Genomic DNA, 26,426 nt, shown 5'->3' with positions numbered 1-26,426 from the left:
GAAAAAAAAAAAAAAGAAAAAGGGAAAAATGAGGAATTGGGAAAAGGGAAAGGGCTGGGCCAGCCCTGGGAGCAAGAAGCAGCCTCCACTCCTCTCCCCCCTCCTCATTTCCCACCTCCAAGCCCCGCAGGTTATCATGGAGCAGCCGCAACCCTCTCCCATCATTAACTCGGAGATATTCCATCGTTTTTCCAAACTGCTGAATTTATTGTGCTAAAGAGCTGCTTCATTCAGCGTACACCGCTCCAGAGCTGCATATAAAAGTGCTGCGATACAATTCCAGTTACAAAAGTAGTTATTCCATAACATGCTGCCCGCGGCACCGTCCCAGCCCGGGCATGGCCGGGGACTCCGACTCCTGCCCGCATTCATTCCAGAGGTTTATATGAGACTTTACATGAGATAAAGCTCCTGTACAGGACAGAGCTGTTTGTTCCCACCGTGTGACCCGGGCCCCACGCGTGGGAGCGGCCAGGGAGCGCCTGGACAGCCGGGAATGAGCTCCATTCCCTGATCTCCCCTCAGGCCGCGCTCTCGGAACTCGGGCTCCTGGGAACGGCCGAGCTGGGGGACAAGTTCAGGATCTCCTCAAAGGAAGGGCCTTCGTCCTCCAGGGGTATCTCTGCCTCGAACATGCGCTGGAGCAGAGCATCCACTGTCCTGTATCCTGGGGGGACAAAAGAATGCCCTGTGAGCACCAGATGTGCCCCTCTGGATGCCTTAAAACAGGCAAGAAAATCCCCCAAATCACACTCCCTGCTGCTCCATCCCAGCTACTTTAAGTACCCCAAGCCCTTCTTGAAGGTAAGGCCATTATTTGGGATTTTAAGCCCCTCTATTCCCACACAGTGGAGAGCTGAGGTACAGCAGGAAAGCCAGGAGAAGGAGGGAATAGTCACCGAGCCAGAAGAAAGGATCCAAGGCAGCAGGAATGCAAAGCCCACAGAGGAAGGAGAAAGGCAAACAGGGGTCTTGGCACAGCAGGATCTCATCCAGCAGGGCAGTGTCTCCAGAGGGAGGCTACTGAGGACAAGAAACACAGAAGGGCTGAGGTAGGACAGGAGAAATACAGAAGTAAAAACAAACAACAAACATCACACATCCACAGCTGTCCCAAAGTTTCCAGGTGGGGTTTAGCTCCTTTGTAGCCCCAAGGGAGCAGCAGGGATTGGGAGCTTCCCCAGGAACAGCTGGGAGATTTGGGCCTGGACACCCTGGAGGGTCACACTTACGTTTGGAGGCAATTTTGAACACCAGCCCTTTGCTCTGTGCCTTGGCTCCACCTTCCCCCTCCAGCTCCTGCTCTGCACTCTCCATGTTGTCGAGGAGCTGCTCCTGCTGGAGCTCATCCCTGCACAGCAAGGGCCAGGAATTACCCTGGGAAGGGGCCACATCCCACCCTGGGAGCCCGCAGTGATGGGCTCTCAGTGGGGCAGGACAAGCACCAGCCATGGGGTTATTTTCCAGCATCTCTCCTGTCCTCTGGGCTGGAATTCCAGCAGAGCCAACACCAGTGGCCTTCTACTGGCACCTAAGCCAGCAGAGGAGCCAGAACTTCAAGACAGTGAAGAGGAATCTCCATTTTTCAGAAAGATGAGCCAGAACTTTGTGACAAGGAAGGGGAATGTCAGCTCACACCTCGACACAGAGGGTGATTTTCCCCCATCAGTGGTGCCAAACTGGCCACATCCAGCTTGGGTACATCTGGGGCCTTACTCTTGAACTCCCATTCCCAGCTCCTGGATTTTCTGCTCGATGGCAGTTTCCACTTCACTCTTCTCCAGGGAGTACTCCACAAAGAAAGCTTCCAGGATGAACGACACGAAGATGCTGCAAGAAACAACGAGCAGAACTGAGACAGCATTTCCTCCCTGGCTGTCCCAGCATGCCCAGGCTCATTCCCCAGTGCTCCATCCCCTCCAGGTCAGAGCAGCACCCAGTGGTGTCGCCATGATATTTTCTGAAAAATCCCTTTGCCAGGGTTTTTCTCCTGAGAAGCCTTAGAGGAAAAGAAAATCAATGATTATCTGCTGCTGTGGAATGCAACAGGTGCATCTGTGATTGGTCTCATGTGGTTGTTTCTAATTAATGGCCAATCACAGCCCAGCTGGCTCAGACTCTCTGAGAGTCACCAGCTTTTATTATAATTACATTCCTTTCCTTGCAAGCCTTCTGATAAAATCCTTTCTTCTATTCTTTAGTGTAGTTTTAATGTGTAATTTTCTTTTAATATAATATATATAATAAAATAATAAATCAGCCTTCTGAAACATGGAGTCAAGATTCTCATCTCTTCCCTCGTCCTGGCACCCCTGTGAACACCACCACACAGTGGGGACAAGAGTGCAGCAGATCCCTCTAAACCCATCCCACCCATCTCCAGGGGGTCACCCCAGCAGTGCCCTGACAGGGCAGATCCCCTTTTCCCCTAAAGCAGAGGAAATCACCCCAAAAAAACGTACTTGACAATGATTATCACCATCACAATGTGGAAGGCGATGAAGTAGAGCTTGGCAGGCTGAGCTGTCACGTTGGCAAATCCATTGGCAAAGAGTGGAGTGGGAGTCAAGGCAAAAGAGGAAAGGAGGAGCTGAGGGGGGAGCCAGAAGCCCAGCCAATGTCCCAAGGGAATTTCCAGCTGGGAATGTGGCCCACAAAGGATATCGTGCCACTGGTTGACCACAGTGAGCTCCATGAGGACGATGAAGGACGAGGCGAAGTTGTTGAAGTTGTTCTTGCAGTACTTGCCACGGGCAAACAGGGAATCCTTGAGAGCTGGATTCCCACACTCCAGGGCGTGAGGAGCACTGGAGCTGGCTGGGAAGTACTGGATTTTCCCGTGGAATAGCTCCATGCCAATGATAGCAAACACACAATACACAACCTGGGGAGAGAAACCCCATCACCTGCTTCTCCAGCAAGCTGCAAGCCCCAGGGCAAGCTCAGCACCCCAGCAGGTTTCCCCGTTTCCACAGGCACAGCAAGGGGCTGGAGGGCAGCACAGACTCCAAGAGCCCCAAGCCACCCAACAGCAATCACCAAGCAGGAATAATCAGCCAAGAACTACAAATACACGGATAGGAAATATTCCCAAATCACAACAAAAGCTCATTTTAGGAAATCATTTGAAATCCACGTTTCTCATTCAGCCTCTTGCCCAAACCATGATTTGATTCCTCGTGATGCAAAGCCCAGGCTGCCATAACACCCCATGGATCCAAGGAGGATGTCCTGATCCAGGAAAAAGCAGGAATGCAGCGCTTTGCTTGCACAATGGCCACGACTCAAACAGGTACTTACAGTTCCAAGGGCCTGCCATCCAGGGAATTGCATTTATCCCCTTGGAAACAGCATGAGCGTGAGATTTATGACACACTTCTGTGAAACTGGAGTGCTTTGAGCCAAGACACCGGGATTTCTTACCAGAGTGAGCCCACCAAAGGTCAGCATGGTCGGGACGATGTTTATCAGGGTGTTCATGATCACCTGGAACCTGCAGAGAGCCCACAATGGTTACTGTTACACCCTGGCCACCCACACTCCCCACGTCCCCAGAGAGGCTCCTGCAGCCCCTGGGATCCTCCCAAGGCCTTGGGAAGCTCTGAGGGGTGGCCATGGTCAGTGTGGGCACACAGAGCACCAACCCCTCCCCAAAATCCAGCTCCCACTTCCCTCCTCACCTCTGGATGCTGTCAACAATCCGGATCAGCCTGAGCACTCTCAGGATGAACACAATGTCCAGGATCTGCTGGCTGTTGTACTTCATGGCTGAAAAACAGAACAAAGACGTTTTTGTTATGAAAATAAAGCAGGGAGGTGTTTAGATAAAATTCTTTCATTTGTTACGATTGTGTCCTTGTTAAACACTATGACAGGGAGCTAAAAAAAAAAAAAAAAAGAAAAGAGAAAAAAAGAGGAAGACTGGGTTAGTTCTTAGAAACCCTCCAGAAATTCCTTGTCTGGTCACAAAGCCTCTCAAGGCAGAAGGCTGGGGAGGACACCAGGGTTCCCAAGGCATGCAGGCTGCTCAAGCTGCACTTACTGGACTTGAGGGTGGCATTGAGAATCGTTGCAGTCAGGGCAGCAAAGATGATGAGAGTATCAAACCTGGCACGAGGGAAGGCACTGCTGTTAGATTTGGGGGGACAGGGACAGGAGTGGGGTTTAATCAAGGAGTGACCCCTGCTCCTCTCATCAGGGCCAGCTCAGGCTATGGGCACACGGGAGAGCTTTGTCACAACATCCTCTGATTCACCTTAAACACAGCCTGGCACAGGAGTTCGGAGCCTTTCAGTCCTTGAGGAGCTAAGCACAGCACTCACCACACTCCACACAAACCTCCAGCCCACTCACCAGTTCCAGAACTGGGTTTTGCCAAAGAACTCCCTGGGTTCATAGGTGTAGACCTTCAGGAGGATCTCGATGACGTACAGAGCAAGGAACACCCACTCTGCATAGGAAATGTAGGGGCTCTCCTCATCCAGAGCAATGAAGACAGCGTTTATCAGGATGATGGCATCAAAAGTCCAAACAAAAGCCCTGCAAGAACCAAGAGAGATCAGTCTACAGCTCCCAGGAAGGCCAAAGCCACACAGTTATTTCAGAAGCTCTTTGCCTTCTCTCTCAAAAATCCTTTACCCATCAGTTCTCCTCAAACCTGAGAATCTGAGGGAGTCACTGGACAGTTTAGTTTTGCCCTTGAAGTCCAACACAGAATTTGGTTAACAGGGGAAGTGATTTTTCCCCACCCACTCAGTACTGGTGAGGCCACACTTGGAGGTGCTGGGGGAGGAACCACGGTGAGCTGGGCTCCCCAGCACTGCAGAGGCCTGAGCACACAGAGCTGGTGCAGCAAAGGTCACAGAGCTGACAGAATGACGGCACAGTGCAATGGGATGTGTTGGGAGAGCTGGGCTACTCCAGCCTGACAGGGAGAAGGGTCAGGAGCAGCTCCTGTGCATAAATACCTGATGGGAAGGTGCAGGGAAGATGGAGCCAGACTCTTCTCAGTGATATCCAGTGGAAGCACAAGAGGAAAGGGGCACAAGTTGAAATTCAGGCACTTCCATTTAAACAAAGAAGTTGCTTGGGCTTTTTTTTTTTTTTAACCAGGGGTGAATAAGCACTGGAAGGGGTTGCAGAGAGGTTATGGAGCCTCCATCCTTTGGGGATACTCTAGACCCAGCTAGGACAGCCCTGAGTACCCTCCTGTAGCTGACCTTGCTTGGAGCAGGGGCTTCCACTAGATGTTCCTTGCAACCTCAGCTATTCTGGGATCCTGGGAAGGCTCAGAGGGGAAAGAGAGCTCTAGGGAACTCGCAGAGCTGATGAGGCAGCAGGACAGAGCTCTGCAGCAGACACTGCTGAGCTAGGAGCAGATCTGAGTGCGCGGCAGGGCACAAAGCAGAGCCTGATGTCAGCAAAACCCAGCTCGGGCAGCGGGGCCTCGCCCACAGCCACAGCTGGTTCCTCCACACTGAGCAGGAGCAGCAGCAGAGCCCTGAGGGTCTGTCAGCACATCCAGGGGAGCCCTGGGCCGTGTCAGAGCTCACCTGTGCCTGACGAGGCCGCGCAGGAGCCGGCTGGGCGCGGATCCGTACAGCGCCGGCGCCCAGCGCGCCAGGGGGTGCCTGCGGATCTTCAGCGTCACCACCTGGATGTTGAGCAGGTCTGCCAGCTGCACGAAGGACTTCTTGTCTGCAGCAGTCAGAGGGTCAGCGTCAGCCTGAGCTCATGGCAAGCAAACAGTGCCTGCTAAAGGCACATTCGAGCCCACGGGAGCAGCTGCCGTCCGGGCTCCTCGGTCTCTGCTCCCAGCAAAGCCAATCCCAGAGTGGTGTCCACCACAATGGGCTGGACTTGGAATTCAAGCGGCTTCTCCGCCCCATTCCCGGGGAATTGGCTCAAGCCATGGGCCAACAACTGCCACAGAAGGATTCAGAACAAGGAGAGTGACCCATCTCTCTGGATATTCCCGCTCCAGAGGACTGTGTGGGAGCCACATTGCATCGGATAACAAGGGAGGCTTTCCACATCCTCTGCTGAGAGCAGGAGGGCCCACATCCCATGGAGAGCCTGGCCTGATGTCAAATGGCCATGAAGGGCCAGTCACAGTGTGTGGGACATGGGCTATAGCACAGGCAGCAAGAACAACCTTTAGGGACTCCAGGAATCTGGAGGGAAACAGGAAGAGGGGCCCAGAGACCTCATTCCTGGAAGGGCTCAAGGAATGACTGGAAATGACACTCAGTGCTCTGGGCTGGGGAACAGGCACAGGTTGGACTCCACCTTGGAGTCTTTTCCAACCTCAATGACTGTGATTCTGAGTCCCTCTGGGGCCATTACAGATCAAAACTCCCAATGCCAAACCCCTGGAAGGATCAGGCTCCTGGCTCCTCCCCAGTCCCCACTGCTCACCTACGAACCCTTTCTGCTCGTCATCCGAGATGCGGAGCAGCAGCTCCCGGTGGGAATTGCTGGTGTCAGGAGCCACCAGCTTTACCAGCTGCTTCCAGCGACCCTCCCGGACCACAAATTGCTCTCCCTCCTCTTCCTTCAGCAGGTTGAAGGCCTCGATCATCTTGCGGCGCTTCATGTAGGCGAGTTTGCGGATCTCGTTCTGGAGAGAGCGCTGGGAGTCAGTCCCAGGTGCCCTCTCCCCCTTCCTTAACAAATAAACTCTTTTGCACAGCACAGAAATGCAAGGAGAGACCCAAGGGAATGGCACTGGACACAAAGCACAGTTAATGTATGTAGGTGTGAGGGTGAGAATTGGTGTTTAACAGGCAGCTGTGGGTTCTCCACACCGAGCTCTGGAAGGATCAGCAGATTGCTGGATGCTGGGACAGCACTGAAAAACCGGAAGGAAAGACAAAGGGTAGTGTGAAACAGGAAGGAGGTGACAAAAATCACGGGATCTGCATGGCCACAGAAGCAAAGAGGATGTGACCGCACATGCTTCCCATCCACAAGAGAATCCTGCTGAGAGCAGGGCTGGGGATCCCCTTCTGCACATGACTGTGAGCAGAGGGACATCCAGCACTCTGCTTCCTGAGAAAGATCCAATTCCCTCATGGGAGCACCCAGGAATTCCCAGCTCTCCTCCTTTGATCACAAGTCCCAAACTGCCCCTACAAAAATTCTGATTTACTCAGACCTCCAATTTCCAATTCACTTGCTCTCAGAGCACAGGCAAAGATGCTGTGCAAAAACAGTTCCCTGCATGGAGACAGCATTCCTGAGCTAGGACTAAGCCTCCAAGATAATGCAGAATGTGCTTCTTATCAGCGGGAAACACCATAGAATGTTTCAATCAATGCCAACAGCAGAACTCCCAATAATCCCATGATAGGAAAAGCGGGACTGTGCTTGTTGTTTGCAAGAAGCTCTTTCCCCTTCTCAAAGCTTTCCAAGGGAAAGACAGAGGTTCCTGACAGAACAGAAGGAAGGCCACAAGCCCCTCCAGGCATTACCTTCAGGTGCTTTTTGTAGTTGTTGTAGACCACAGCCAGGAAGAGAGACATGAAGATGTAAGTGTTGACGATGACAAAGGCGATGAAGAACAGGGCGTACCAGGAGCTGAAGTCAAACGCTGGCATCCTAGAGAAGGGGAGAGGGATTGCTGCTTGCCAGACTGACAAAAGTGAGCCCATGAGAAAACAGACTACCACATGGATTTCCAAGTGCTGTTTTGGACTGCCAGATCAAACTCATCAGACAAAAGCTAAAAACTGCATTAGTTCAGTTAGAGAACACTTTTCCTCTGCTGGGTTTTCATTCTGGCTTGTCAGGCCCTGATTGAAGGGTTGCAGAAGACAGCACAGAGATGAAATCTCTGCCAGTGCAGCCAAATTTAAGAGCACACATGAGGCAATGCCTCAGCCAGATGCTATTTTTTGGCCTCAGACCCTTGCTGCGCTCACATCTGCTTTTCCACTTGCTCTAGGATGAGCAGCATTTTATTTCTCAGTTTAAATTCCCAGAGTCACTGAGCCATCACAGTTGTGCTGAAGATATTTCCAGCACATGGATGACCGAGCCCTTCCTCCCTGCCCTACTCCTGACAGCACTTCCCAGCACAAACTACAATGGGAACCCAGAAGAGAAAGGGATGAAAAGCCCAACACCCACAGAATTTTAACTCTGCTGTGCAAATTAGAGGCTGCACAGAGAGCCCTGAGAGCACAGTGAGAGAAAGAGATCTGATCATCCACACGTGACATCCATACATGACATCCGGGCTGTTTGCTGTGGTCACCAGCACGTAGAGGTCAAACACAATCTCCAGGTAGTTTCTGAAGTAGGGGAGGCCTTCTGCTGTCTGGAGATTCCTGGGAGGAAGAGGAGAGCCTGGAGTTAAGCACTGGGACCACATGTCCCTTGCATTCCCTAGGAATTGCCTGGAGTGTGCCCAGAGTACCCCAGGAGCAAAGGAATTACCCACACCTCTCTCCAAACAGCTTCAGGGCCATGAGGGAGAACATGAGGAGGCTGAACATGAAGAGCAGGAAGACGTAGGTGATCTCAGGCAGCGTGTTCCGGATGCTGCGGAACGCCCTCCGGATCTGCCGGGACAAGGGAATGTTCAGAGGCAACGTGGCACCCCTTTTCCCCCAGCCCACCTGGATCAAACCCCTGAAATGGGGTGCAAGAGACCCAGGCCTTTCCTCCTTGTTCCTCAGGGGGATCCTAGAAGGAAAGGCCTCACCTACAAATCACAGTGAGCTCAGGAGCCAAGGGACAGAGGGCCCCAGGGCACTGCCGAGATGCTCTTGCTGCAAGGAACCACTCAGGGACAGAAATCCATCGCTCCAGGCCACAAAACACAGGCTCTGAGCCCAAATGCTGAGCTGCTCCCTCCCCCAGGCCTCCACATTGCAGTGTGTTCATTTGTAAGTCAGGCCCAGACCAGTCTTGGGCAGCAGGACAAAGATCTCTCCATGCTGAGGAGAATCAGAGTCCAAACCCAGACTACAGCACTTGTTTACCCAGGAGACTTCCAGCAATCAGTAACCTGGTCCCTGACTCAGGGAGAAACACAAGGGTTTTTCCTGTGATACTGTGTGAATCCACCCTTTTGCCCACCTCAAATTATTGCTTCAGGCCACTTCTGAAACAAATCTTCTCTCACAGGATCCTAAATTCTGCCTGAGGGCTTCTCCTCCCCAGCAGAGCCCTGGGCCATGGCAGAGCTCACCTGTTCCAGGGCTCATAAAACCTTTCTGCTAAATCCCCTGGATTGTGGAAAGCAGCAGGCTGTCTGAAAAAACCAGGACCCTGGACATGCCACCAGACCTTTTCTTTACCTGGCGGCTCTCTGCGAAGTTGATGAGGAAGATGGGCCTCACAATCCTTGACCACCGGATGCTCCTCACACCATACAGCCTGAGGACCCCATATATGCCCAGGTCTGTCAGGGATAGCTGTGGGAGAAAGAAGGAAAGCTCCCAGAATTAATGCTGGAATGTGTCTAGACAGTGAAATGTTCATTGATAGAGGAGAGGTGACACATGACAGGTTTGTGAGATCTGGTTGGCTTGGCCATGGCTTGTGTATGCCACGTCTGGGATCCCAGGAAAGCAACATGAGGGGGGGGGGGGGGAATCCATCTCCCCAGGGCCCAACTCACCAGGATTGCCACCATGATGCAGATGTTCTTGGTGTCCTTCCAGAACACGTTGTGCAGGGTGACTTTGGCAAAGTGTGTCAGGCGGCCGAGGAACACCAGCAGGCACAACACCTCCAGCACTGATGTGGCCTGCAGAGAGAGCAGGGCTCAGCCAGCGCAACCAGGAGCTGCAATATTCCTTTTTGCACAATAAAAAACAGGCAGAGCAGTATTTTCAGACTTCCTTTTGCAGAATTCCCTGCCACAGGCAGGTTAAAGCCAGCAAGTCTGTGTGTGCTTAGGATTCAAGGAGTGCATCTTTCACAATCACACTGGTGCAGGACAAATTAAAAGGCTGCAGAAAAGTCTGGCCTGAAGTAAAACTTGGCTTCTACTTTCACGCATGAGGACTGGACTTGAATCCCAAAGAAGGCTGGAATTGGTCTCTGAGAGGGAGACCAGCAATATGACTTTAACCACAGTCACATGGGCCGTTGCTGGTGGCCACAATGGCTCCTACAGTCCCTGGCCAGCTCCTGTGCCTTTTTTGTCCCCATTTCAGACAGATCACAGAATTATGAAGTCACAGAATCACTTGGGTTGAAGGGGACCATAAAGATGATCCCATTCCACCCCCTGCCATGGGCAGGGATACCTTCCACTATCCCAGGTTGCTCCAAGCTCTGTCCAGCCTGGCCTGGAACACTTCCAGGGATGGGGCAGCCACAGCTTCTCTGGGAAACCCATGCCAGGGCTTCACCACCCTCACAGGGGACAATTTATTTCCAATATCCCATCTAATCCTGCCCCCTTGCAATGGGAAGCCATTCCCCCTTATCCCGGCTCCATGCCCTTGGACTCTTTCTCCGTCTTTCTTGTTGGTCATTTCAAGCACTGGAAGAGCCAATTAGGTCACTCTGAAGTTTCTCCAGGCTGAACAACCCCAATTCTCTCAGTTTTTCCTCACAGCAGAGCTGTTCCACCCCTCTGATCAACTTGGTGACCTCCTCTGGACTCACTCCAACTTTCCACGTCCTTCCTGTGCTGGGGACCTAGAGCTGGATGCAGGACTCCAGGTGAGGTCTCACCAGAGCAGAGGATCAAAGACACCCACAAAAACATCTCCATTTACTGTCTCTTAGCACCTCTGACAACCACTTTGAAGCAAGAGGCCCTTGCTGGCTCCAGCAGCTGCATTGGCTGCTCCTACACCACAAACTCACCAGGAAGGGGAGAGGATACACAGCAGGTTCCTCAAACAGGGCAAGGGACAGGTTGAGGAAGATGAAGAAGTAGGTGGCTGTTCGCATCATCCAGTGGTTGTAGAGGTGATAGAGCCTGGAGGAAGAAGGCACAGGCACCATAAATAAAGGCTACAGGGCACATCCCCAGGGCATCACCAAATGTGTCCTGGAAGAACAGCACTTGCTGTCCCAAACAAACATTACTGCCAGCAAGGAATTTGGCAATTTGCTTCCAAATCAGTCTTAGAGCTGATGGATATGGTACTGCCTTCCAGAGCAGGGTTAAATAACAGAATATTTACTATAGCGAACAAAAAATATTTAACTTGATTCTGCCACTCCAGCACCTTCCACACAGCTGAGAGCTGACCAAGCCTCCCACACCCTTCATTGCCCCAGAGGCTTGGAAGACTTTACGTTAGTTTTATTTTCTCCCCTCCAGCAAACCACAACTTTTTAATGTCAATTCCCCATCCACAACATACAGATGTGCTGAGCTCCGTTTTAAGCATTTCAGCTTAAGTCCAGTTTTTAGCACCCCACCCATCCACCCCTCTCAGCCCCCCTGACTTTTCCGGGCTGTTGCTGTTTGCCCACGGATGCCGCTGGCTCTCCGCAGGTGCGGTCAGGGCGGGGGCGCATCCCTGCTTACCTGACAGCCTCCGGAGAGGTCTTGAAAGGAATATTCCTGTTGTACTGCGCGTCGGACACGAACGCCGCTGCCAGCAGCAGATCCTGGGGGAAACACAGGACAGCGAGTGAGGAGCTGCGGGGGACTCCGCGGGGTTACTGAGGGGAAGGAGAAGAGGGAGAAAGGAGGCAGAGTGCCTGGAGGCGAGCCGCTACCTGCGCTGCCGCCTCGGCCATGGCGCGGGCGGACGAGGCGCCTCCGCGGCCCCGCCGCCTTTAACGGGGCCGGTCCCGCCCCCGCGGCGGCGGAAGCGGGAGGCGGCGCCGGGCCCGGCGGAGCGGGAGCGGCCCGGGATGGTGCTGGAGGCGCTGCGGCCGCGGGTGGTGCGCTGGGCGCTGCTGGCCGCCTTCGCCGCCGGGGTGGCCGTGGGCTGGCAGGCGGGCCGGGCGCGCCGCCGCTTCCTGCGCTGGCGGCAGCGATACCTCCAGCGCCGCCTCGCCGCCGCGCAGGAGAAGCTGGAAGCGGCCTGAGCCCGGCATGGCCTGGCAGCGGGCTCCGAGCGGATCCTCCGATGGGTTCGGCTCCTCCGGAGCTCCCGTGAGCGCTGCCTGAGCCGCTGGGAACGGGGGAAGCGATGCTGGGGGAGGTCAACGTCCCTGGCAGGGATAGGCGGCTGGACAGCATCCGGGGAATAGCGGCAAGGACAGCATCCGTGGAATGGCAAGGCTTCTGGGGAAGGACATCATCCGTGGAATAGCAGTGCTGCCAGAGAGAACAGTATCCATGGAATGGCAGGACTTGTCTTCCTCCCTTCACAAAGCAAGATGCCGAACTGTGTCAGACTAACCTAAGAACTGAGGGTATGCAAGCAGCGATCCCAGGCCTGGAACGGACTGTTCAGGGAGGTTTGGAGTCCCTATCCCTGGAGGTGCCCAAGGAACAACTGGACGTGGCACTCGGTGCTCTGGGCTGGGTGACCAGGTGGGGATCGGTCACGGGTTGCACTCGGTGATCTCGGAGGTCATTTCTAAGCTCAGTGATTCCATGATTCTCGGATTTCCATATTCAACAGAAGGGTTGTCTGCACTTGTCCGGCTCTAAGCCCGCTGCTCTGCCCTTGCCAGGAAGCGCTGCCAACACAATAAACTAGCAAAAGTCATCGCATGGTGCTCCTAGGTGTTTATTTCTGGAATAAATGTGAAAACGTGCCTTATGGGCACATGTAACAAGTCTCATTATGGGTGTGCATGGGGACAATTAAGTGGTGAAAGAGCTCATGCTTTGGCTGGGCGAATGAACAAGTGAAATAATAAAGGAGTAAGAATTCCTCCTGGCACTTTGGATAAGGAATTGTGAAGGTAGCTGTAGCAAGTTCCTTATTCCCATTGCTAGAGAATGCCAGGAGACGGGAGTGCTGGGGGATTCATTGCAGGCTGCTAGTTTTCGGACGTATTATGGAGTTCTCAGATCGGGCGGGGGGGAAGCACTGCCCAGAGCCCCTTTAGGCTTGGTCTTGATCTTGGACCTCCTTCCCAAACATAACGATCCTGCCATCAGACTGGGGGGTCTCCAGAGGTGCCTTCCCCACCTATTCTGTGATTCCGTGGCTTGGATCACAAATCGTTTGTCCCCAGATGGGCCCCGCGGGGGCTGCTGGGGGTGCGAGGGACCTTCCCGAGTTCGGGGCTGCGGGGGCCGGGCCGTGGAGCGCTCCGGCCCCGCCCCGGGCTCGTCATCCGACGGCGCCGGGGCTGCCCCGTTGCCCGGCGACGATGTCGGAGCGGCGGGCGCGGGGGCCGCTGCAGCGAGTGCAGCGCCGGAGCCGGGAGCTGCGGGCACAGGTACCGGGGCTGCACCGGGGCCGTACCGGGTTTGTACCGGGGCTGCACCGGGGATGTACTGGGGCCGGTCCCGGGGATGCACCAGGGTTGTACCGGTGCCGGTGCCATACCGGGTGTCTTGCCCCATACCGGGTGTCTCGTCCCCCCTGGCCCTGACCGCCCCGTCCCGTTGCAGGTGGAGGCGCTGCGGGCGGAGAGCGAGGCCGCAGCCCCCGGGCAGCGGGAGCCCCTTCGGCTGAGGTGAGGGGATCCCGACCCCCATCCCGCAGCCCCTATCCCGAGCCCCCATCCCGAACCTCATCCCGACCCCCATTCCAAACCCCATCCCGGACCCCCATCCCGACCCTCCATCCCGAGCCCCCATCCCGCGCCCAATCAATCCCTCGATCCCAGCGCCCCGGCACTGCCCTCACCCTCTCCTCTGGCGCCCTCAGCAGTGTTCGCTCCCTCCATGCCCTTTCTCTCCTAATCGTACAGTTTTCTCCTTGCCCTTCCCGCTCCTGTTGTCCAGGCTGGCTCTTTCCCAGCCCTCTGGGGCTGAGGATGGTCTGGAGAAGGGAAGGCTGAGATGGGACTTCACCAATCCATATAAATATTTCCAAGGTGATGGTGCCAGGCTCTTTCCGGTGTTCCCAACAACGGCATGAGGAGAAATAGCCATAAATTAAAACACAAATCCAACGTGAGGGTGGCAGAGAATTGGAAGAGCTGCCCAGGGAGGGTGTGGAGTCTCCCTCCCCTCTCTGGAAAGATCCCAAACCCAGCTGGATGCATCCCTGTGTCACCTGCTCTGGGTGATCCTGCCCCCTGAGCAGTGGGGTTGGACTGGGTGAGATCCGGAGGTCCATCCCAGTTCCAGCTATTCTGGGATTCTGGCAATTGCTGCTGGTTGGGCTTGGATTTCTCAACCTGAAGGGACACACAGCACCTAAAATGACACCTTTCAGCCAGCAGGTGTGGTTTGGGTCAGAATTTTAAGAAAATAGCATCTGCCTGTCTTGCTCTCAATGCAGATGTACAGAGCTGAAGGAATTGGTGGAGGAGAATACAAAGGCTCTCCGTGCTTTGAAAAAAGTAAGTATGGAGATTAATTTGTGGTTTCCTCCAAAATTCACTATGGAAAGCGTTTAAAAAAAATCAGTGTTCCATTTTAGATGCCTCACAAAAGCAGTGCCCAGCACTGCACAATCCCTGCCTGTCATCTCTCCAATTTATATTTTTTATATCCATTATAATTTAAAAACTCAGTGCTTTATTTTGTCCAAGTCCCATGTGAAAACAGAGAATTTCATCTTGGCAGAGTGAAAGGGTAAGAAAATTGTCACTGAAGAGGGTGTGACAGCAGCCCAGGAAGGGGAAAACTTGTAAGGCATGTCTGAAAAACTTAATTTATAGAGGGACTTTGATTCTTTGAGCAATTTATTGGGGAACTTTGATTGTTTGGGGCATTTGTTGGGTTCTCTGCCAGGCTGACGAGCCTGCGCCGGTGGGGAATTACAGCCAGAGGAAGGAAGAGGAAGAAAAGCTGTTGCTGAGACTCTCCCAGCAGCTGCAGAAACTCCTTCTTGTCTTGGATCAGGATAATGTGACAAGAAATTATCCAGGGTGAGTAGCTTAAACATACAAATGCTACTGTTTTTTTAAAGGATGGCTGGAATGGACCTTGAAAAATCATTATCTCACCCCCTTAATTAGCTGAAAAATAACAGAAGGATAAAAAAGTGCTCAGGAATGAAGTAATTTATGACTTGTTGGGATTTTCTCAGGGTGCTGGATATTCCATGGCTGGAATATAAGGTTTGGAGGAGTTTCTTCAGGACAGAGAGCAAAACAGAGGAATGGAAGTGCTGTTTCTGAATATTGTCCTTGCAGAGGCTTGACAGCATTTCAGAAAGTTTGGTGGGAATGATACTGAAAAACAGTTTGATTTGTTTTGGGTAGGGGTGAGGAACACCAGAAAGGCCCTCATGCAGAAGAGGGAAATGAAGAAGAGGAGGAGAATGAAGATGAAGAAAGTGAGGAGGAAGACACTGAAGAAGAAGAAGAAGATGAGGAGAAGTTGTTGGATGATCCAAATGTTAGAGAATGTGTTGCTGTTGGGAACTTTGATGCCCAGCAGGAAGGGGATCTCACATTTGTGGTAAATATCTCTCTGCAAAGGGCTTTTACTGCAGATCACTCTGAGTTAAGCAGTAACCATAATGAAATCCTGTGCTTTTGGGCTTCAGCCAGCTGTGGGATTTGGGGAGAAACTGGAGTTAGGTCCTTTTTCATTTAAATGTTTGCCTGTTTTTTTGTCTCTGTCTCTTTTTCCAATGCCAAAGAAAGGTGAAATCCTGCTCATACATGACAAGAAGGAGGATGGCTGGTGGGTAGCTGAAAATTCCAAGGGGGAGAGAGGCCTCGTTCCCAGGACCTACCTTGCGGTGGGTGTGCTGCAACCTCTGACCTCACCTCTGCTCTTTTGTGTAGATTAATGATCTATAATCAATGATCTGGCCACAATGCCATGTGTTGTTTGGAAATAAAGCCAGGTATTTGGAAATAACCCCATGGTTTTGTCCATGGGGCTGGAGGTATCCATCAAAAGCAGCATTTCTGTGCCTTGGGAAGTTGTGGCAGAGAAGTTTCCTGAATATCAAAGTCAGAATCTTTGTCACTTAAAGATCAACTCTGAAGACTCCAAGCTGCTGTGGCTTGATTTGGGGTTTTAATAATTTATCTGAAATGGGAGTCCATGTAAATGTGGGAAAATTTTCTTCATCACAGGGTGAAAATCTCCTTTTCTAAACTTACTTAATTTATTCTAAACTGACATTAATACGGGCTGTGGTTGGAGAAGGCATTTTAAAGAACAGAACTGGGAAGAAATCAAGCCTTTTGCCATTTTTAATGTGAATTCCAGGTTCCTAAGGAAGAGGAAGAAAGCCAGGAGGAGTCAGAAGAACACATAGAAGTGGTGGATGAAACAGCAGATGGAGCTGAAATAAAAAAAAGGTAAATGGAATGCCTCAGATATGGTTGTGAAGCTGCTGCCCTTTGGAGACAGAGCAACATTAAGTGGCTAAATTTTTGTTCATGTGAGGATTTATTATAAATCCCTCTATTTTCTTCCAGAACAGATTCCCACTGGAGTGCTGTCCGAGCCATTGTAGAGGTAGGTGCCCCTCCTACAGGGCAGCTTCACCTGCCATAATCTTCATTATTTTGTAGAAAATCTGTGCCTTTTCCCAAACAGTGTGCCTCATATCAAAGACCATTGTTCTTAATTAACATCTGTGTTTTGGGAGTTTTTGGTAGCAAGAAATGCCACAAAAATGCTTCAGAAGAGGTGACTGATACCCCAAGTTTCTGGTTGTAAACAGAGCTGTAATTTAGGATGAATTTTGCTGGTAAATATCAGGACCAGTAATTTCTTTTTTCCTTTGTTTTTGCTAGAATGACACAGTGGAGGTGCTGACCACCACAGGGGCAGTTCCTGCAGGGTTTCGCCCATCCATGCTGTTCCAGCTCCTGGAGGAAGGTAGGGATCTCACCTGGCAGGATTCTCAGGTTTCTGTGGAGGCTTTCTCACCCTGTCACCAGCCTGCTGGACCCCAATCCATACTGCTCCATTTTAATTAATTGGCTAACTGGCTATGTTTGACCCATTAAAAAATGTATAAAAGATTTTTTTTTCCCTTAAATTTCAATTTATCAATGTGAAATCCCGACAAATTTCCTCGTGATTTCAGAGAGTTTCCTCTTTGGAAGTTTGTTCCTGTTGACTTTGCAGGAAATTCTGATTTTTTTGATTTTATTTTAATCTTCCCTTTTTCTCAAAGGTCTTTTCTAGTCTCTTCACCAAATACATTAAGATATCTCATGTTTTGTTAGTATTTCTGTTTAAAGCTGTTTAATCTCTTTTTAAAATTAAGTTATTGTGCTTTTGAGATGAAGTACTTCAGAACACTCACAAATAGCAGACAGTGCTCATGACAGATAATTCCATGGTTTTGTTTAGTCAAACATTCAACTGGACATGAATTTTGGGTGTTGTCCTTTTGGGCACAATAAAGATAATTTGAAAAATGAAGAGTTTTTAAATTTACTCTTGTTGTAGGTGAAGAATTTCGAGCAAGTTACTACTTGCAACCCAAGCTTACTCCATCCCAGCTGGCTTTCAAAGACTTGGTGTGGAACTCTGAGAGAAATACTGTGAGCATTGCTGCTAAGGGGGACACAAACTCTATTTGCCTTCTTTCCTTTTGGCTGGTGATTATGTCTTAATTTGCACCACTTCTGGTGCAAATATTTCTTCTGCTGGGACCTTCTGTCTGTCTCTAAAAGATCCTTGGGGCAGAGCTAAAGGCTTGTGAAGAAATCCTGCTGCGGCCTCTCACTGGGTTTGTGGTTGGGAGAATAACCTCAATCCACAAACACAAGATGAGACCACGTGCAGAAGGGCCTGTAGGTTTAATCCTCCTTCTGCTGTGTTTCAGATCCATCCTAGAGCCACCAGAGTGTCCCTGATTGTCACTTTATGCAGCTGCAAGATGATCCCTCCCCCTGGGAGCGGCGTGCGCGTCCTCAGCCGGCACGTACGGCTCTGCCTCTTCGATGGCAGCCGGGTAAGGAGCGTGTCTGCTTCCCAAAAAGGGACTACAGGAGGTTTGGAGCTTCCAGCATCCTTCAGGTTCTGCTTCCTCTCTGTCTCAGAGACACACACACCTCCCAAGCTGCTTAATTTATGCTCGGATGAGTCTGGTTTGAGCCCACTCGCCCAGAAGAATGGAACTGAATGATAAACAGGCCAGACTGCATTGATGGGCATTGGGCATGGCCAGGCAAGCCAATCTTCCCACCCAAGGTGCTCCACAAGGCACTTGGACCCCTCCCTTTTTCTGCCTTTGGTTTCTCCCCTCTGCTTTCCTCTCGTGGTAAATCAGGTGCAGCCCCAGGATGCCCCAGAGCAGAGTGAGGTGAGGCAGGGAGCTGCTCCTGACTCAGGTGACAGTCACACCCTGCCCCTGGGGCTGTGCTGGGTGGCCTGGGAGGGGCTGGGTGGGAGCTCCAGTTCCCTGAGTCCCTAATTTCGGGTCCCCCACCTGCCATTGTGCCTCCTGGCTCCTTTGTGTTCCTGACAATGAGTGTTTCCTGGGCTAATCTGTCTCCTGGGAAGGGCCTGGAGCAGCTGGGTCAGGGGCAGATTCCTCCATGTGCCCTTGATCCTCTGTTCCTTTGGGTGTGTGCAGAGCAGCTTTTTGTAAAAACAAAACCCTGATTATCCAGCAGTTTTCTTCCAGTTGTCTTGGTTGTGTGCAGTGTTGGATCCATCTGGGATAACCCTGCACTTTCTGAAAGGGCTTTCCAGAAAAACTGACCTTAGCTTTTTTCCCCACTTTAGGTGCTGAGTAACATTCACACAGTGAGAGCCACGTGGCTGCCTAAAAATCCTCAAACTTGGACCTTTTCTCCAAGGGTAGGTGACACAGCCCCTGGCTGTTTACAGCTTCTTCCTTCAGTGTCACAGTGTCACTAAGTGTTCTTTGGTGGCACAGTTATGCTCCATGGAAAGACAATAAGGGGAGCAAGGTTTTGACTGGAATTTGTTCTCTCCTCATTTTTATATGGATTGGGATTGGGTCTGAGATCTTGTGTTGAGTGAGGGATGTGCTTGATGGCCTTTAAAAATCAAGATTTTTTTTATAAGTATATTAACTTTTTGTTTTTCTCCTCCTTCTTTCTGTACCAGGTGATGGGCATCTTACCCAGCTTGCTTGATGGTGACTGTTTTGTCAGGTCCAGCTCCCTGTCTGCAGACATTGGGATCTTGTTTGAGCTTGGCATCACGTACAAGTGCAGTGTGAGTGTGGGGAGGTGCAGTGGGAATCCCTCCAAGGGCAGGTTTATGAAGGGAACCAGCTGGTCCCAGTCAGAGAATTGGACTAGAGAATATCCCTCATTAGAGAACAGGATTGGAGAATAGGATTACCTGGAAGGAGCCTACAGGAAAGATGGAGAGGGACTTTTCACAATCTCATGTAATGATAGGAGAAGGGGGAATGACTTCCCACTATCAGAGGGCAGGGATAGATGGGATATTGGGAAAGAATTCTTCTTTGTGAGGGTGGGGAGGCTGTGGCTTGCCCAGAGCAGCTGTGGCTGCCCCTGGATCCCTGTAAGTGTCCAAGGCCAGGTTGGACAGGGCTTGGAGCAACCAGGGATAGTGGAAGATGTCCCTGCCCATGGCAGGGGGTGGAACAAGATGATCCTTAAAATCCCTTCCAACCCAAACCATTCTGGGATTCTCTGATGGGACAATATCCCTAATTAGAGAACAAAAATCCCCCTGGCTCATGGATATGAGTGTCCCTGTACCAACACTGAAATAATTTATGCCAAAGATCCCATGCCATGGGATCACAATGGACCAGTTCTCCCCTCACTCCTGCAGTTTTCCATCTCTGTGATTTATTTCAGACTAATGCCCTGTACAGTTGGAAAACTAAAGTTTTAACTGTTTCAGCAGCATGGGCAGTGGTCTCCAGCTCCAGTTTACACAGATAGAGCCTGTCCATCTGGGATATGCTGCTGGAAAGCACAACAGGTAGTAAGACAATAGATGGTAAAGCCAGAAAAAGGACCCTCAGAGAAGGCAGACTGTGATTTTTGAACACACAAAGGTGAAAGAGGAAAATGGGATAACTACAACAATTTTCATGTGGTTACTGTAATTAATTGTGGTTCAGTCACTCATTCTGGGTCAGCTGCTCAAATAATTTACATTTCTCTTTTTTTTCCTAGTCAACAGGTGAAAGAGGAGAGCTGAGCTGTGGCTGGGCCTTTCTGAAGCTTTTCACTTCCAGTGGGATTCCTATTCCTTCCAAGTGAGTTTGTTGCCTTTTCCTGCTCTCCCTGTATTTACACACAGATGTAATTTATACATCTGGTTTAGACTGAGAGTAAAGCCCATCTTTCATAATTACACACTGCTGGGGCAGGGGGCATCCAGCCCAATCCTTTGGGATTCTGGCTCTTCTTTGCTGCATTATCCCTTTCCCAGGTGGAAATTGGGAGACTGGTTCCCAAGACCTGGAAGTTATTGTGAATGAATCTCTCACTGCTCTTGGAATTATGATTTATGATTAGTGGGTCCAGTCATCTGAAAGAATAATGAAGTGTGTATATTTTTATTTTATTAAATGTAGGAAAACTTTCTGTTTATTGACAGAAATAATTCATTGTACCTCAGACTTTCAAGACTTTGTTTTTGCCAAATATTGGTAGACACACACACACACACACACATATATATATATATATATATATATTTATATATATAGTGTGTATGTATTCTGAATTTATCTGGGTTACAGCTCAAAAAAATACCCACAGGACACCTCTACTGTTCTAAAACTCTCTAAATCTCTTCTAAGTCTCATATTTTAAATATTGTTCTATTATTTCATTAAGTAAGACGGTATTACAAATTCAATTTCATGCTTGTTTCAGCAGTGACTTACTCTTGGCAGAACTGGGGTTACATTATTCTTTAACAAATTTTAAATTTGAAAGATTTTAATTGTTGAAGTGATGATTCCTCAAAACCATTGTAGAGAAACAATTGCTAAATTCCATGCAAGAAAAATATTTGGGCTGTGGAAAAGAAACAATGTTGTTAATGGCTTTTAAAAGAATTGACCTCCCAGTACAATTAAATTCCAAAAATAGTTGAATTCCCAATATCATACAGGCTTCAAATTTATCTTTATTGGCAGGATGCATGAGCTGGTCCTGAGTGGTGGAACTCCCTATGAGAGAGGCGTTGAGGTTGACCCATCAATATCGAGGAGAGGTCTGGCTTCTTTTCAATATAATATAAACATAATAATATGATTGATGCTGCATCTCTTTCACAACAGTCCCCACAGCCTGGCTTGGGTTTGTGTCTTCTATTTTTGCATGCATTTCATTATTTATCTTCTTTTGCCTTGGCTGTGGGGAGCTGAGTGCTACCAGGCTTACTAAACTCGAAAGAGTTCTCAACCCACAGAAATGCCCATTTTTGTAATATAATTGTTACTGTTGTTTCAAACTGACTGTGTGAACCTGGGCTGTCTCTTCCTGCAGCAGGCTCTGGGGTTTTTCAGCAGTTTATGAGCCTCAGGAAGCAGCCTGTGCTTCTGGTGAAGGTGAAGTCACCGAGTGTGCACTCAAAAGACATCCTGAAGTGAGTCCTCGTGCTTCCATAAAATGAAAAAATATTCTAGATAGCCCAGAGGAGTCTGCAGTGTTTGCAGTGAACACTTCAGCTGCTGTCCCTTATTTTCCCAACAGTTTTCTCCCTGAAACATTAGTTGGGGGCATGTGCTACATCCATCTCCTGGTGTTTTATCGGCAAATCCTTGGAGATGCCCTCCTGAAGGACAGGATGAGCATGCAGAGCACAGGTGAGCACTGCAGGAAGATCAGGTTCATCCAGGGAATGGTTCTTGCCAGGTCCCCCTTTGGTAAGAGATGTTTTTGGCACCCAGGCTAAGTTATCATCTTTATTTTTAGTTTTTAATTATTATTTACTTACTGACAGTAGGGAGAGACAAAGTTGGAGAATTCTGGATTTAGAACTCAGTGTCTTGCCCTGATTATTCAACAGAACTAATGATAGTTCATAGCCTTCTCCATTTTAAAACCAACTTGAAATAAGGAAAAATTACATTTCTTAACTGTACTACATATGAATTTATATAGGTGTAAGGTGCCACACTTACCTGATTTGATCTGAATAATTTATGACAGTAGATCAGGCTGATGACCTCTCCTGGGGTTAAATTGCATCCCTTTGGATTCAGACTCCATGTGAAGCCATTGCAAGGCTTTATCCCAGGAGTTGTTCTGGTAGCTGTGCAACAAAAGAAGATTTCTGTTATTTCAAAATCCACCATCACTTTGGGAATAAACAACTGGCAATGTCTGTGCTCCTTCCCAGAAGTCATCAGTCCTGGCTCTCTTTCCTGAAATGTTTGGGCATTAGTAAATGCTTCATGTTTACCAAACTTACCATCAGCTTCAAGGTGAAGGGACAAGTGTACATTCAATATTTGAAATCACATGATAAAGAGTACACTTCAGCCAAAATCCTGCTCTCCGTCACTTGGAATCTTATCCACAGTCTCATTAATTAAAATAATCACAGGAGCAGAGTGATTTCTCATGGAAGTGACCCAAAAAGCACCAGGACACCTGTGCAGTGGGATATGTGTATTTCCATTGGGAGAATTCACTGCGCACTTGGTCCTTGGTTCTCCTAAAATGCCACACCAGGCTGAGGTAGAACCCAAGTGTGTTTATCCATAACATCCAAACCAAGCAGCACAATTGCAGCTGTGTGTAAAAAAGGCAGGTGTAGAAATGAGGGAAAACACCTCTGGCAGGTAAATCAGGAAGGGTTCATGTTTACTGATGTTCCCAATAAAGAGCACTGGGGCTTGTGTGTCCCCTCTCCTGCTTTAACTGTCTCTCAGCCACTGAGGATTGGCTGCAGTCAGAACAGTTTTTAGGGAGTTCTACCTTCCCTGCTCTGGAGAACTGTCACAGCTCATTTTCCCTTTGGAATAACCTGACAGGAGGGGTGTGCTGAATACCTGCATGTGCCAATACTTTGCAAACTGATTCTTCCTTAGCCTTGAATGTGTTTGTTTTCTGTTTCAGACTTAATCTGTAATCCTGTGCTAGCTACTTTCCCTCAACTCCTGGATCAGCCAGACCTGATGGATGCACTTCGGGTATGTTACCTTGTCAGCATTTCCAGGCTGAATTTGAGTTTTTCTTTTGTCCTGGGAGAAAAGTTCTCCAGCCTTGCTCTGATTTTTCATTTAATTTTAGAGTGCCTGGGCAGAGAAAGAAAGAACATTGAAGAGAATTGAGAAGGTAACAAACCACAGGTTTTTCTTTCCATATATTCACGGTAATTCCATCTAGCTGCTCCCTGCCAGTGCAATTGCTGCTTAGCTTTTCCTCTCACCATACAGCTATTTAGAAAACAGATATATGTAAATGCAGTTCTTAACATTTCTCACCCAGATTTATAACAGTAAACCAGGAGCAGGAGGAAAATTAAATTAACTTGTAACTTTATTTCAGTGTTGTTAGGGGTTACCTGTTAGAGATTGGTACCCAGAGTGGCTCCCTGTCAAGATGTGCTTCTAACAGTCATGGATACAAAAAGGGGCTGTGTATGCCCACAAAATCATCTTCCCTCCTCCAAACTCTGAGCTTCAGTCCTCCCACAATCTGCCTGGGAAAAGGCCCCCTAAATTCCTGAGATCTCCCTACCCCAGAGAGTTGTGATCCATGTTTTGGCACAAAGACTGCTGGAGAATTTACCTGGTTGTCCCCAGGCTCACCCTGACCTTGTCCTACATCCTGTCCCCTGGACAGAGAGCAGCTGCAGGAACTGAATGAGAAAGCCATTGCCTCTCAGTGCTGGATTTCCTGGAAGCAGCAGTGGGATATTTCATTCCTGTGCATGCTCCTGAATTGATGCACAAGGATGGCTCCCCGTTTACGCAGAACAAACACCCGCTGAGTCAGAGCAGCTTTGTCAGGGCCATTCATCCAAGAGGAGAGCAGATCTGCTCACAGAATTGGCAACTCCCTGGGCTCCCAGAAGCATCCAGTTCTACCTGACTGGCATGTGCCACTCCCAGGAGAGGATTGCTGAGGGCTCACCCCTGGTGTGGCTCCGTGAGGCTGAGCTGTGAAACGCTCCCTGCCAGGCACAGCACTCCTGGGGCTGGGACACTCTGGACTTGGATCTTTCCCATGGGTTTGATAATTGACCAGGCTGATCCTTTGTCTCTGGGTTTTCCAAGCTGATCTTCACAGGGGAGCCCACAGGTCACACCGTGCACACAGAGTGGGACAGCAGTGCCCAGGGGCAGCATCAGCTCTGGCTCCAAGGAGCGGGATCAGAGCCATGCTCCACCTAGGACAGCTGGGAAATGAGAGGAGTTTGGGTTTCCAGAGCAGGGAGGATGTGGCACTGCTTTTAAGGAATATAAATACCCCACAGCAAGGGGCTCTCAGTGCCTGTAGTTTGTGGGAAGGCTGGCAGAGTTCAGGTTTGTGGATATACTGGAGGCTTATCCAAGATAACGGATGCATGTTTAGGAAGGTCAGATCTCTTCCCAGTGTTTTCCTAGGAACTGGGAATGAGTTGTTTGGGGTTTTTTCCCATGTACAATACTTTGGAAAGTGCTTGACAACACCACATGTTGGCACTGAGGTATTTTCACCACTCTTGTCTGCAGAGAGATCAAGAATTCCTGAAGGCTGCATTTGTCCTGGTGTACCACGACTCTGTGTTCCCTCTGCTCTTCTCCACGTCCCTCCCCAGCTACAGATGGGCTGAGGAGGAGGTGGAATTGTCTCGCTGGAAGGTGATCCATGACTTCCTGAAGAGGAGCCAGGAGAAAGATGGTGCCCTGGAGTACCTGCTGTCATCAGAAAACACCCACAGAGCCTTTGACATCTCAGAGCTGGCCTATGATTTCTTAGGAGAAGTGAGGGAAAACAATCCTGGAGAATGAAAAATTCAGGCTCTCTAAGGACATGGTAAAAATAAAATTAAATTCTTACCAAAGAGATTGTGCAGGAGCTGAATTGTAATGGATATTTTAGCACAATTAAGATTTTGAGAGAGATTAAAATTATTTTATCTGTTTATCTACTGGAAATTGTATTTTAAGTTTTTAACTTTGCAGCGTTAAACAAGGCTCTGGTTGCCTGTTACTACCTGTTGTAGCCATGTCAGGTGTCATACTTTGCCAAAGCTGAGGTAGCCCTTTCCTCCTCTCATGCAGCTTCCAATTAATTTCCAGTGTTGTTTTAATCAGGGTGAACAAAAGGCTCTTTGTCCCAGTCCCCCAGCAGCCTGGGAGCAGGGAAGGGAAAGAGCAGAGATCTCTAAGAATGCTGCTGAGCAAGGACAGCCAGCTTAGGGGAAGAATCCTCTCTTGCCCAACCAGTGACCAGCAGGTTGCTCCGTTTTTAGGCTGTTTGCCTGTTCCTCTCCCCCACTCAGGAGAAGGCTGGGTTCCTCCCAGGAATGTGCCAACACAAATAGCAGCAGGTGGGAATCCTGGAATGCTGTGTTTCCCCAGGATTGTTTCTTCTGCTGACCCCTGAGCACCTTGTGACCACAGGCTCTGTGTGCTGCCCATTCCCATAGGGAAGTGATTAATCCACTTTCTCTTCAGTGCTGGAGCATCTGGATGCTTCCTGCAGGGCGATGGGGACATTGCCACCGAGTCACACCTGGATTCAAGCCCAGGCCAGGCTCAGTTTTGTCTGGCAAGATATGAAACAAGATTTTTGAAAATGTCCACTGCATGGAGCCAAAAACCAGCTCCCACTGGAGTATCTGTAAACTGGAGCCTCCAGAAATACCACAGGAGACTTCCCCCAGCCTAGGAAGCGCTCAGAGACATGGATTTGATCTTTGCTCTGTGTTGTGCAAGAGCTTGGCATAGAAGCCAAGTTCCTGGGGCATCACCTGTCTCGCCTAGCAGAGCTGGGATAACTCACTGGGACAGTGTCTTCCTGCTGCTGTAGCCCATTGCCCTGGTTAATGGGGTCAGTCTGTCCTCTCTGGGCCACCAGGCAGAAGTGCCACCCCCAGCCTTTCATCCCACCCCTTATCTGGGAGTTCTGGGGCCAGGCAGAGTGCACTGGATGGGACAGCAAGCCCTTCCCGAATCCAAACTGCATTTGCCGGGAGGCAGAAATTCCTGCAGCTCCCCTTCACACCTTACTGGGCACTCGGGAGCACATTGCCAAACCCTCCTGGCGTGTTTGTAAAATTTACCTGCCAGTTTCTGAAAGCTGGATGTGCCTGGAGGGTGTGGAGGTGTCTGACGTGACCGCGGAGCAGAAACCTGAACAGAAAGGGGAGGAGGCAACAACAGTGGAAGCTAAAATATTTCAGGATTGGAAGCGTGCCAAGAGAACTGTTCGCAGGAAACATTTCTGTGCCGGCAAGGTGTAGGAAGTTTTTTCCTTCCCTCTCTAGTTAATGACCTTGCCCTGGCGCCCGGCGGGGTGGGGTCCCGCGTGTCCCATCG

General features: G+C 49.9%; 3 protein-coding genes across 3 annotated transcripts; 2 read left to right on the top strand and 1 right to left on the bottom strand.

The window, feature by feature from the left end:
- Positions 1–230: 230 nt before the first annotated feature.
- Positions 231–11,906, bottom strand: LOC131555795 (two pore calcium channel protein 1-like). Its single transcript, XM_058802037.1, has 19 exons — positions 11,698–11,906; positions 11,504–11,586; positions 10,831–10,945; positions 9,629–9,757; positions 9,306–9,422; positions 8,446–8,564; positions 8,229–8,330; positions 7,473–7,599; positions 6,418–6,619; positions 5,553–5,697; positions 4,354–4,539; positions 4,043–4,107; positions 3,681–3,768; positions 3,424–3,493; positions 2,665–2,884; positions 2,463–2,553; positions 1,717–1,830; positions 1,233–1,351; positions 231–667 (listed from the first exon to the last, which is right to left on the bottom strand). The coding sequence occupies exons 1-19, from the start codon at positions 11,716–11,718 to the stop codon at positions 522–524; spliced, it is 2,259 nt and encodes a 752-aa protein (XP_058658020.1). The 5' UTR covers positions 11,719–11,906; the 3' UTR covers positions 231–521.
- Positions 11,826–12,639, top strand: MTLN (mitoregulin). Its single transcript, XM_058802038.1, has one exon. It carries the CDS (start codon positions 11,836–11,838, stop codon positions 12,010–12,012), a length of 177 nt encoding a protein of 58 aa, XP_058658021.1. The 5' UTR covers positions 11,826–11,835; the 3' UTR covers positions 12,013–12,639.
- NPHP1 (nephrocystin 1) lies at positions 12,117–24,950 on the top strand. Its single transcript, XM_058802891.1, has 21 exons — positions 12,117–12,179; positions 13,117–13,323; positions 13,499–13,563; positions 14,337–14,397; positions 14,792–14,928; positions 15,265–15,463; positions 15,648–15,749; positions 16,229–16,320; positions 16,441–16,480; positions 16,762–16,846; positions 17,426–17,520; positions 17,805–17,933; positions 18,710–18,784; positions 19,058–19,168; positions 20,110–20,192; positions 21,084–21,160; positions 21,436–21,535; positions 21,643–21,755; positions 23,014–23,087; positions 23,188–23,232; positions 24,615–24,950. The coding sequence occupies exons 1-21, from the start codon at positions 12,117–12,119 to the stop codon at positions 24,891–24,893; spliced, it is 2,232 nt and encodes a 743-aa protein (XP_058658874.1). The 3' UTR covers positions 24,894–24,950.
- The last annotated feature ends 1,476 nt before the right edge of the window (positions 24,951–26,426 follow it).

Source organism: Ammospiza caudacuta, chromosome 3 (assembly GCF_027887145.1).
Source record: "Ammospiza caudacuta isolate bAmmCau1 chromosome 3, bAmmCau1.pri, whole genome shotgun sequence".
NCBI lineage: Eukaryota > Metazoa > Chordata > Aves > Passeriformes > Passerellidae > Ammospiza > Ammospiza caudacuta.
Note: the sequence above shows the minus strand (reverse complement) of the source record. Positions and strands in the feature narration are given on the sequence as shown.